Here is a 13,404-nt window from a genome sequence, read left to right as displayed (position 1 = left end):
TGTTTAAATATGCATAAAAAGAGCTCTTGGCGCCGACAGAGATGGCCGCTTCGCTTCGCATTCCTAGGAAACTATGCAGTATTTTTTTTAACGTTATTTCTTACATTGGTACCCCAGGAAATCTTAGGTTTCATTACATACAGTTGGGAAGAACTACTGAATATAAGAGCAACGTCAACTCACCATCATTACGACCAGGAATATGACTTTCGCGAAGCGGATCCTGTGTTCTGCCTTCCACCCAGGACAACGGAATGGATCCCAGTCGGCGACCCAAAACAACGACGTCGTAAAAGAGGCAAACGAAGCAGTCTTCTGGTCAGGCTCCGGAGACGGGCACTTCACGCACCACTCCCTAGCATACTACTCGCCAATGTCCAGTCTCTTGACAACAAGGTTGATGAAATCCGAGCAAGAGTAGCATTCCAGAGCGACATCAGAGACTGTAACGTTCTTTGCTTCACAGAAACATGGCTCACTCGAGAGACGCTAACGGAATCGGTGCAGCCAGCTGGTTTCTTCACGCATTGCGCCCACAGAAACAACCATCTTTCTGGTAAGAAGAGGGGCAGGGGGTATGGCTTATGATTAACGAGACGTGGTGTGATCATAACAACATACAGGAACTCAAGTCCTTCTGTTCACCTGACTTAGAATTCCTCACAATCAAATGTTGACCGCATTGTCTACCAAGGGAATTCTCTTCTATTATAATCACAGCCGTATATATTCCCCCCCAAGCAGACACATCGATGGCCCTGAACGAACTGGAAAACTGGAAACCACATATCCTGAGGCTGCATTCATTGTAGCTGGGGATTTTAATAAGGCTAATCTGAAAACAAGACTGCCTAAATTGTATCAGCATATCGATTGCGCGACCAGGGCTGGTAAAACCCTAGATCATTGCTATTCTAACTTCCGCGACGCATATAAGGCCCTCCCCCGCCCTCCTTTCGGGAAAAGCTGACCACAACTCCATTTTGTTGCTCCCTGGCTACAGACAGAAACTAAAACAAATAGCTCCCGCGCTCAGGTCTGTTCAACGCTGGTCCGACCAATCTGATTCCACGCTTCAAGACTGCTTCGATCACGTGGATTGGCATATATTCCGCATTGCTTCCAACAACAACATTGACGAATACGCTGATTCGGTGAGCGAGTTCATTAGAAAGTGCATTGACGATGTCGTTCCCATAGCAACGATTAAAACACTCAGTCAGTATAGAGACAAAGTAGTCTCGCAATTCAACGGCTCAGACACAAGAGGTATGTGGCAGGGTCTATAGTCAATCACGGATTACAAAAAGAAAACCAGCCCCATCACGGACCAGGATGTCTTGCTCAGACAGACTAAATAACTTTTTTGCCCGCTTTGAGGACCATACAGTGCCACTGACACGGCCCGCAACCAAAACCTGCGGACTCTTCTTCACTGCAGCCGACGCGAGTAAAACATTTAAACGTGTTAACCCTCGCAAGGCTGCAGGCCCAGACGGCATCCCCAGCCGCATCCTCAGAGCATGCGCAGACCAGCTGGCTGGTGTGTTTATGGACATATTCAATCAATCCTTATCCCAGTCTGCGGTTCCCACATTCTTCAAGAGGGCCACCATTGTGCCTGTTCCCAAGAAAGCTAAGGTAACTGAGCTAAACGACTACCGCCCCGTAGCACTCACTTCTGTCATCATGAAGTGCTTTGAGAGACTAGTCAAGGACCATATCACCTCCACCCTACCGGACACCCTTGACCCACTCCAATTAGCTTACCGCCCAAATAGGTCCACAGAGGACGCAATCGCAACCACACTGCACACTGACCTAACCCATCTAGACAAGAGGAATACCTATGTGAGAATGCTGTTCATCGACGACAGCTCAGCATTTAACACCATAGTACCCTCCAAACTCGTCTTCAAGCTCGAGACCCTGGGACTTGACCCTGCCATGTGCAACTGGGTACTGGACTTCCTGACGGGCCACCCCCAGATGGTGAGGGTAGGTAACAACATCTCCACCCCGCTGATCCTCAACACTGGGGCCCCACAAGGGTGCGTTCTGAGCCCTCTCCTGTACTCCCTGTTCAACCACGACTGAGTGGCCGTGCATGCCTCCAACTCAATCATCAAGTTTGCAGAAGACACTACAGTGGTAGGCTTGATTACCAACAACGACAAGACGGCCTACAGGGAGGAGGGCCCTCGGAGTGTGGTGTCAGGAAAATAACCTCACACTCAACATCAACAAAACAAAGGAGATGATTGTGGACTTCAGGAAACAGCAGAGGGAGCACCCCCCTATCCACATCAATGGGCATCACCGGGGGCAAACTACCTGCCCTCCAGGACACCTACACCACCCGATGTCACAGGAAGGCCATAAAGATCATCAAGGACAACAACCACCCGAGCCACTGCCTGTTCACCCCGCTATCATCCAGAAGGCGAGGTCAGTACAGGTGCATCAAAGCAGGGACCGAGAGACTGAAAAACAGCTTCTATCTCAAGGCCATCAGACTGTTCAACAGCCACCACTAACATTGAGTGGCTGCTGCCAACACACTGACTCAACTCCAGCCACTTTAATAATGGGAATTGATGTAAATTGATGTAAAATATATCACTAGCCACTTTAAACAATGCTACTTAATATAAATGTTTACATACCCTACATTACTCATCTCATATGTATATGTATATACTGTACTCTATATCATCTACTGCATCTGTATGTAATACATGTATCACTAGCCACTTTAAACAATGCTACTTAATATAAATGTTTACATACCCTACATTACTCATCTCATCTCATATGAATATACTGTATTCGATACCATCTACTGCATCTTGCCTATGCCGTTCTGTACCATCACTCATTCATATATCTTTATGTACATATTCTTTATCCCTTTACACTTGTGTGTTTAAGGTAGTAGTTTTGGAATTGTTAGGTTAGATTACTTGGTTATTACTGCATTGTCGGAACTAGAAGCACAAGCATTTCGCTACACTCGCATTAACATCTGCTAACCATGTGTATGTGACAAATAAATTTGATTTGAATGGGAAGAATTTGGATATGCCACCGGTCTTTAACCGTTCAAGCTACCAAAACAACTTTATAATGTGCAGACGGGCACTGTTGCTTGACAAACCTTTTGATACTACTTATACTTTTCACACTACCACGGTATTTCCATAAATCCCAATGCATTTCAGGGACTTGAATGGTAAAAATTCCGGTCACTACTAGTCTTCCACCAGTTAACCTGAAAGTCTAAGCCTTTGTGAATTATTTTAAGGTGGCCATACCATGGATCATTTAGCTATTTGATTTAGAATTTTAGGACCCCTGTAGGTATCCCCCCAAAAATTGACCTTTACTACTATTGCCCATGGAAATGCTTTAAATAACACATTCGTAAATGGTAAAAAGACAGTCGCATTGTCTGTCCTGTATCTAGGATAAGAAAGCTCAGGAAATATTTCAGTTTCTTTGGACACATATTTAACCAATTGTTTTGTTGATGTCACACCCTGGCCATAGAGAGGCTTTTATTCTCTATTTTGGTTAGGCCAGGGTGTGACTAGGGTGGGCATTCAAAGCTCATTTTCTATGTTTTGTATTTCTTTGAAGTTTGGCCGGGTGTGGTTCTCAATCAGAGGCAGCTGTCGAGTATAGGTCTTTCGGAGCATGCAGTTGCATGGTTTGCTAACTATCTGTCTGATAGAACTCAGTGCACTCAATTTGATGGGCTTATGTCTGTTAAATTGTCTGTCTTGAATGGTGTGCCCCAAGGCTCTGTACTTGGTCCTCTCTTATTCACTATTTATATAAATGATTTAGACAAAAATGTCCAAAATGCACAACTTCATTTTTATGCTGATGACACTGTTATTTACTGTTGTGCCTCGTCCAGAACATGCAAACTGCTTTTTATACTGTCCAACATACCTTGTGTCAATTGAAGCTTGTGTCAATTGAAGCTTATCCTTAATACTGACAAAACTAAACTAATGGTGTTTTCTAATGCAAGAAATATACCTCTGAACCTTTCACCTGTCAGGGCAAGAAGATTGTGGTTGTAACCTCATATAAATATCTTGGAATTTTAATTGATGACGGCCTCTCTTTTAAATTGCATGTTCAACAACTTACAAAAAAATTGAAGCTGAAATTGGGATTTTATTTTAAGGCCTGTTTTTCTTTTGAAGCCAGAAGGAGGCTAGTGTCAGCTACATTTATGCCTTTACTAGACTATGGGGATATTTTATATATGAATGTTTCCGCTCAGTTTTTGAGATCAATTGACACTCTTTACCACGGCACTTTGAGATTTATTTTAAACTGCAAAACCCTTACACACCACTGCACTTTATATACCAGGGTTGGCTGGCCTTCTCTAGTCACTCGGAGGCGCAGTCACTGGTATACTTTTATTTACAAAGCCATTTTGGGTTTACTACCTTTTTTATTTGTGCATTTTTATTGTTCAGAAATGTGGTGGGTACTCTCTTCGTTCGCTGGACTTTATCCTGCTAACTGTTCCAAATGTCCGAACTGAATTTGGTAAAAGGGCTTTTATGTACTCTGCTCCATAGTCTTGGAACACCTTACAAAATACTTTTAAACTGGAAGAACTTGTCCCGATTGGTGTTTTTAAATCACTGATGAAGGATTTTGAGGCTGATTCCCTGACCTGTCAATGTTTTTAATTTGCTGTTTTATACTCTTGTGAATTCAATGGTTTTTACTAGATTACTTGTAGTTTTCCATGTTGTCTGTCTGTCATTTTTTTGTAATGACTTGGTGCTGCCTATCTTGGCCAGGGCGCTCTTGAAAAATAGATTTTAATCTCAATGAGCCCTTCCTGGTTAAATAAAGGTTAAATTTAAAAATAAATAAATAAAATAAAATAAGCTTTCTCTCGTTGTCTCTGTTTGAGAACCATTCTTAGGTAGCTTTTCCCACTGGGCTTTTGTGAGTAGTTGCTTTCTGTTTTTGTCTGGACCAGACAGAACTGTTTAGGTTGTTCTCTTTGTTGTTTTGCATTTTAGTGTTCAGTTTCGAATAAATAATATGAACATGTACCACTCTGCACCTTGGTCCTCACCTTCTTCCACCAATGGCCGTTACAGTTGATAACAAAACTACCTCCATTTTTTTAAACTCACCACAGGTTAATGAGAAGGGTGTACTTGAAAGGATACACATAACTCTGCCATGTTGGGTTGTATTGGAGTCTCAGTCTTAAATAATTTTCCACACAGTCTGTGCCTGCATTTAGTTTTCATGCTAGTAAGGGCTGAGAATCCACTCTCACATATGTACATTGTTGCAAATGTGTATCAGTGTCACCACATTTAATTCAATTTACTTAAGTAAATGGCATTTTCTAGTTAGTTATTAAGCTTGCAATTCTGTAAGGAATAGAAAAACAAAAAGGCTGAAGCACTACCAATTGGAAGGTAACCGAATCACTCACCATGGTGCACCATGGGCGTTACCTCGTCGCCTGTACCAGGAAGGTTGTAAATAACCACACCAGTGGCTCCACTTTCAGCAGCAGTCTTGATCTTCTCAGTGAAGGTGCAGTTTCCCCTCTGAATAAGGGCGATCCACAGCTCTGAGCTGTTAAAGCCTATCTGGAGACCACAGGCTAAGGGATTTGAATTAGGAAGAATCACCTCTCCGGAAACCGAGGTGACAGAAGAGTGGAGCCCATATAATCCACACTCACAGCTCTGTAACACCGTTTGGTTGTCACTTGTGTTAAAGTAACGCGTTTGAACGATCGCTTTCGTAAATACCATGTCCGCCCCAGCATGTTGAGCAGTTATCAGGCAGAGCAATGTGAGAAATCTTAAACCAAATCCATGTGTGCCTTTCTTTTCCATTTTCCTCTCAAACATACTCGCAACTCCTGTAGTTCAGTCGAGCCCCGTCTTCCTGGTCAACGGCTGCCTGGAGCGCGGTACTATAGTGCAGTAAACTGATACCTCCCTTCTCTGTAACATAAACCAAGTCTACGTCAGTTGTGGTCTCTCTTATCTCAGTGGACCTTGCTCACAAGCTTTAAGTCCAGGTTTACCTGTGAGTGTTAGCCTGTTGATTTGACACATGCTTTTGTTTGCAATATTGCAGTGTTGTATTCCAACACACGATCTGTCTTCATTAGTTTCGGGCCAGTGCGCTATTAAATGTGTATAGGAGGAAATGTTCTAGCAGGATTTAAAATGAGCAGTGTCAACAAACGCATTAAATGTCAATACAATACTGCTGCCATAAAAGTCCACAAGATAATGTGATACCGTAGGCTTAAAACACAGATCTAGCAAAAAAACTTTGGCAATTATTTTGTACATATTTGCAGCAGCATCACAAATTGAAAAATTAATCCCAATGTGAAACCAGTTAAGGTGGTTTACTCTAAACATTTGAGCCATAAACTATATCCTAATTTTCAGGATGTTTACTCAAATATTCTACCTTCTGTATAGTTTTTCCAGAGCCCATGTAGCTTGTTTTTATCCTGTGGCATAAGGAAACATTAAGCATGTGCATATGGAAGACAAATTGACAAGTCAAAGCCCCTGCAATTTAAAACAAAATCCTCTTTAAAATGTGATTATTTTATATAATGGTTTAATTATACTTAAAGTAAAATTCCACCCTGAAACTATATTTTGGTATTCATTTCATTAGTCCATTGTTGATATAGTCCCAAAATGGTTTTCATGTCAGCAATAAAATATTCAAGATATTTAACTTTAAAAATACAGAAATACTGCCGGTATGATTCATGCCTGCTGTATTTCTGTATTTTGGAAGTTGTATATCTTACACTTGATTGCTGACATGCAGGTCAGAACAGCTGAATATGGATTTTAAAGAACTGAATGGGTCTCTGCTTGACACCAACAAACGCCCCATAATATCTGGCCCTGTGCCCCCCCCCCCCCCCCTAAATCTTGACATTATACGTTTCAGGAGACTTTTAGTCCTCCATAATTGGCTATGAGACTATTTCAGCTCTGTGGGTGTAACATTTATTGACCATTTTGATACCTTCTGGAAACAAAGCTTGTTTCATAAGGAGGATGGGATCCACCCAAATAATTTTGGTTCCTGGATCCTTTTACAGCCTTGTAAGGCTGCGTTGAGACAATTACTTATCAATGACCCAAGCCTAGCTCAGTTAATCCCTACCATTGTGTCACTGAGTTATCATAATGCTTCAGAAAATGTACATTTTCCCAGGGGCATTGGAAGACAATGTAAGTAACCTAATTTATGTCCCTCTAACTGCCCTGAATGGCCCTGCTGGTACTGCAACTATTGTATGCAGTAATCATTTGCCTATGAACCAGAGTTATACTGTTAGCACTAAGGCGGTGTGCCCTTGCAGGAAGTCCACTGGGTGCAGCTCACCCTGCAATAACATAAATCACATGAGCATGTCTACTTCTGCTTTGCTTCCAAGTAAAGCAATGAAAACAATCAAGCATCCCAGAAAAGTTCTGAAAATAGACCATGTTAACATACAGTTGATGTCGGAAGTTTACATACACCTAGGTTGGAGTCATTAAAACTCGTTTTTCAACCACTCCACAAATTTCTTGTTAACAAACTACAGTTTTGGCAAGTTGGTTAGGAAATCGACTTTGTGCATGACACAATAATTTTTCCAAAAATTGTTTACAGACAGATTATTTCACTTATAATTCACTGTATCACAATTCCAGTGGGTTTGAAGTTTACATACACTAAGTTGATTGTTCCTTTGAACAGAAAATTATGTTATGGCTTTAGAAGCTTCTGATAGGCTAATTGACATAATTTGAGTCAGTTGGAGTGCGGATGTATTTCAAGGCCTACCTTCAAATTCAGTGCCCCTTTGCTTGACATCATGGTAAAATCAAAAGAAATCAGCCAAGACCTAAAAAAAAAAAATTGTGGACCTCCACAAGTCTGGTTCATCCTTGGGAGCAATTTCCAAACACCTGAATGTACCACGTTCATCTGTTCAAACAATAGTACGCAAGTATAAACACCATGGGACCACGCAGCCGTCATACCGCTCAGGAAGGAGATGCGTTCTGTCTCCTAGAGATGAATGTACTTTGGTGCGAAAAGTGCAAATCAATCCCAGAACAACAACAAAGGACCTTGTGAAGATGCTGGAGGAAACAGGTACAAAGTATCTATATCCACAGTAAAACGAGTCCTATATCGACATAACCTGAAAGGCCGCTCAGTAAGAAAGAAGCCACTGCTCCAAAACTGCCATAAAAAAGCCAGACTACGGTTTTCAACTGCACGTGGGGACAAAGATCGTACTTTTTGGAGAAATGTCCTCTGGTCTGATGAAACAAAAAAATAACTGTTTGGCCATAATGACCACCATTATGTTTGGAGGAAAAAGGGGAGGCTTGAAAGCTGTAGAACACTATTCCAACCATGAAGCATGGGGTGGCAGCATCATGTTGTGGGGGTGCTTTGCTGCAGGAGGGACTGTTGCACTTCAAAAATAGCTGGCATCATGAGGGAGTACAATTATGTGGATATATTGAAGCAACATCTCAAGACATCAGTCAGGAAGTTAAATCTTGGTTGCAAATGGGTCTTTCAAATGAACAATGACCCCAAGCACACTTCCAAAGTTGTGGCAAAATGGCTTAAGGACAACAAAATCAAGGTATTGGAGTGGCCATCACAAAGCCCTGACCTCAATCCTATAGAAAATATGTGGGCAGAACTGAAAAAGTGTGTGCGAGCAAGGAGGCCTACAAACCTGACTCAGTTACACAAGCTCTGTCAGGAGGAATGGGCCAACATTCACCCAACTTATTGTGGGAAGCTTGTGGAAGGCTACCCGAAACATTTGCCCCAAGTTAAACAATTTAAAGGCAATGCTACCAAATACTAATTCAGTGTATGTAAACTTCTGACCCACTGGGACTGTGATGAAAACAATAAAACCTGAAATAAATCATTCTCTCTACTATTACTCTGACATTTCACATTTCACATGGTGACCTAAAACAGGGAATTTTTACTAGGATTAAATGTCAGGAATTGTGAAAAAACTGAGTTTAAATGTATTTGGCTAAGGTGTATGTAGACTTCCGACTTCAACTGTATGTAGCCTAAGAAACAAGGTTCATGAAATCAAAAATCTAACAGTAACAGATGACATTCATATTCTGACAATCTCTGAAACTCACTTAGATAATACCTAGGTTCATCTGCCTCACCTAAAGCCTATTCTTGTGGGAAGCTGCTATTCCAAGTGCTATCAGTCAGTATCTCGATAACATGTGTGAAATGCTTGATAATGTATGTGATATCAACAGAGAGGTACATTTTCTGGGTGATTTAAATATTGACTGGCTTTCGTCAGGCTGCCCATTCAAGAGAAAACTTCAAACTGTAACCTGTGCCTGCAACCTGGTTCAGGTTATCAGTCAACCTACCAGGGTGGTTACAAACAGCACAGGAATGAAATTATCAACAAGTATTGATCACATCTTTACTAATGCTGCAGAAATGAGCTTTAAAGCAGTATCCAAATCCAGCGCATGTAGTGATCACAATATAGTAGCCATATCTAGGAAAACCAAAGTTCCAAAGCCTGGGCATAATATAGTGTATAAGAGGTCATAGAATAAGTTTTGTAGCGATTCCTATGTTGTTGCTGTAAAGAATATTTGTTGGTCTGTGGTGTGTAATGAAGAGCAACCAGACGCTGCACTTAACACATTTATGAAATTGCTTATTCCAGTTACTAATAAGCAGTGGTATTAAGTACTTCAGTAAAAATACTTTAAAATACTACTTAAGTCTGTACTTTACTATTTATATTTTTGACAATTTATAATCACTACATTCCTAAAGAACATAATGTACTTTTTATTCCATACATTTTCCCTAACACCCAAAAGTACTCATTACATTTTGAATGCTTAACAGGACAGGAAAATGATCCAATTCACGCACTTATCAAGAGAACATCCTTGGTCATCCCTACTGCCTCTGATCTGGCGGACTCAGCGTGTTGGAGTGTGCCCCTGACTATCCAAAAAAGAAAATTTAAAAAAGAAAATGGTGCCATCTGGTTTGCCTAATATAAGGATTTTGAAATAATTTATACTTTTACTTTTGATACTTGAGACTTTTACTCAAGTCGTATTTTACTGGGTGACCTTCATTTTTACTTGAGTCATTCTCTTATTTTTACTTTTACTCAAGTTTGGCAATTGGGTACTTTTTCCACCACTGCTAATAAGCATGCACCCATTAAGAAAATGACTGTAAAAACTGTCAAATCTCTGTGGGTTGATGAGGAATTGAAAATGTTTATGGTTGAGAGGGATGAGGCTAAAGGAATGGCAAAGAACTCTGGCTGCAGAACCGATTGGTAAACGTACTGCAAATTGAGAAATCATGTGACTAAACTGAATAAAAAGAAGAAACTATACTATGAAACAAAGACAAATGACAGAATGATAGTAAAAAGCTTTGGAGCACCTTAAATGGGCAGAAAGGCAAACTCTGCTCCATCATTCATTGAATCAGATGGCTCATTCATTACAAAACCCAGTGATATTGCCAATTACTTTAATGATTTTTTAATTGGCAATATTAGCAAACTTAGGCATGACATGTCAGCAACAAATGCTGACACTACACCAGTATAACTGATCAAATTATGAAAGACAAGCATTGTACATTTTGAATTACCTACCGGGGTCTGACAACTTGGATGGAAAATTACTGAGGATAATAGGGGAAAATATTGCCACTCCTCTTTGCCATATCTTCAATCTAAGCCTATTAGAAAATGTGTGCCCTCTAGCCTGGAGGGAAGCAAAAGTAATACCGCTACCCAATAATAGTAAAGCCCCCTTTACTGGGTCAAATAGCCTTTGGAAAAAAATGGTGTTTGACCAGACACAATGCTATTTCACTGTAAACAAATTGAAGAGACTTTCAGCACGCTTATAAGGAAGGACATTCAACAAGCACGGCACTTACACAAATGACTGATGATTGTCTGAGAGAAATTGATAAAAAGATTGTGGGAGCTGTTTTGACATTATCTGCTGATGGAAAAACTTATGTGTTATGGCTTTACACCCCCTGCTATATTGTAGATAAAGAGATACCTGTCAAACAGAACACAGAGGGTGTTCTTTAATGGAAGCCTCCAACATAATCCAGGTACAATCAGGAATTCCCCTGAGCAGCTGTCTAAGCCCCTTGCTTTTTTAATCTTTACTAATGACATGCCACTGGCCTTGAGTAAAGCCAGTGTGGCTATGAATGTGGATGACTCAACACTATACACATCAGGTACTACAGTGAGTGAAATCACTGCAACACTTAACAAAGAGCTGCAGTTAGTTTCAGAACGGGTGGCAATGAATAAATTAGTCCCAAATATATAGATTTTTTAAACTAAGAGCATTGTATTTGGGAACACACTAAATGTATTGGATAAATGAAATGTCATGTAATATTTTTAACTGTAAGTAAAATGTCTTAATGTTGCTGGACTCCAGGAAGAGTAGCTGCTTCATTGGCAGCAGCTAATAGAGATCCTTAATAAAAATAAATACAAAACATTTTGGGACTATATCAACAATGGACTAATGAAACAAAAACCAAAAGTTTTCCCACTCAGAAAAACCTGAAAATTGCCACAAACAATATCTACAAAAATATTTCCAGAATTTAACAATAACATGTGACTGCCTAATCATGTTAACAAAGAACAAATTAATTTCAGACATATTGTGGTCCAATATATTATCCAAAGCCATGTCTGTCATTCTATACACCTGGGTGATGAGAACCTCTTCTTTCTCTCCACCCAGATGACAGAGGTCAGGGATATACACAAAATGTGTCTGTCAGCTCCACAGCAGTTGACAAAATGTATTCTGAATGAACAAAAAAGAAAAACCAGCATACACAAAGTAACTGTCCAGTTAAAATCTCACTTTTAAAAGTTGATAAACTGTTAACTCCATACCCAAATAATGTTGTTGACGCATTCTATACTCATATGTGGCCAAAGCATAAATTGTAGAAAAAAACATCTGAAAAACCCCACCTCAACCTTGTATCTCAAACAGACCGCTTCAAAAATGCTTGCCATTTCCTCACAGGATGATGTCATCCTCCTATGGAGGATGAGCTGACCAATCAGAGGAATACTCGCATTAATATTTTTAATGACCGCTATACACCCACACCATTCTGTTGTTGGGGTACGCCAACACCACTCTAATACAGAAAATCTGCTTTTTATTAACATCCTTTATTACACTTTTTTTGGAAGAAAACTATTCTACTCTTATTGTAATTAATTATAGGCCATATTTCATAGAAATCTGGAAACAAGACAAAGAGATTGACAAGACAGTTACTACAAGACAGTTACTACAGGTTGTAGAAACTTTATGCATACAGCATGTCCTATTTTAACAAAGGGAGATGTATAATGAATCAAATCAAACTTTTAAGTGCATTTAAAAAAGTATACAATCAACACATTTTAGAGTAAAACAATGAAAGAAGTAAAAGCAAAAAGCAATAAAATATTAATAAAACAAAAACACTAAAGATGTATAAAACATAATCCCTGATTAACTCAAGTCAAATGAAAGAAATGCAAATAAATGATGAACATGAGCTCTACATTACCAAATATTGTGGTTTTATAGTATCCTTATAGTATCCAATATATACACATTTTATGTTATGAAACTATGTTCTTTCTCTTTTACTTTGTCCTAAAAGACTTAATGGTTAGATGTGATTTATTTTTTATTTTTTTCATTCTGTGCACCAAAAATAATACAATCTATATCAGTGTTAATAATAATAATCTTAAATCATAACACAACTGTCAAACTGTTATTCTGGCATGATTTTATAATGGTCTACTGCACTACACTTTAATATGGGTAAGACAGTTTAGGCAGAAAGGTTTTAAATACTTTAGTCCAGAAAATTAGCCTTCATGATTATCATTCGTTGCAACTGACATAAAGTCGCCATTTTGGATCAAATCACATGATGATATACTAGTGACAATATGTGACATCATTAAGATGCCTGTGAGGCACCCTTTGGTTAAGAAGAAATGTTAGGCATTCGCTCGTAAATGTTTAATAAGTTCACATTTCCACTCCCTGTCAGGTTTTACCCCTCCCAGAAAATGCTAAAAAACAATACAAATGTTCAATTATCTGAAAAGCTTGTATATTATTTTGATACTCAAGATGCATACTTAAGGTAAAAGTCAAATACTCAACATGGGTGCACAAGCAGTTGCCTGTAAAACATGTTTACGTGAGAAAAATCATATGGTACAGCCAAAATTATCATTCA

At 39.5% G+C, this 13,404-nt stretch overlaps 1 protein-coding gene across 2 annotated transcripts in view; it reads right to left on the bottom strand.

Annotated features, from left to right (window-relative positions):
* rnf128a (ring finger protein 128a) overlaps positions 1–6,010 on the bottom strand; it is a 33,366-nt gene extending 27,356 nt beyond the window's left edge. Inside the window, exon 1 of one of the 2 annotated variants that reach the window (XM_064977980.1) lies at positions 5,489–6,010. In XM_064977980.1, coding sequence (XP_064834052.1) covers positions 5,489–5,915 — 427 coding nt within the window. In that variant the 5' untranslated portion in view covers positions 5,916–6,010. The remainder of the gene's footprint in view (positions 1–5,488) is intronic. The other variant, XM_064977978.1, reaches the window with a different exon arrangement.
* Positions 6,011–13,404: the final 7,394 nt, after the last annotated feature.

The sequence above is a fragment of the Oncorhynchus masou genome, chromosome 11, assembly GCF_036934945.1.
Source record: "Oncorhynchus masou masou isolate Uvic2021 chromosome 11, UVic_Omas_1.1, whole genome shotgun sequence".
In the NCBI taxonomy this organism is placed as follows: domain Eukaryota; kingdom Metazoa; phylum Chordata; class Actinopteri; order Salmoniformes; family Salmonidae; genus Oncorhynchus; species Oncorhynchus masou.
This window is presented reverse-complemented; position numbering and strand designations above follow the sequence as displayed.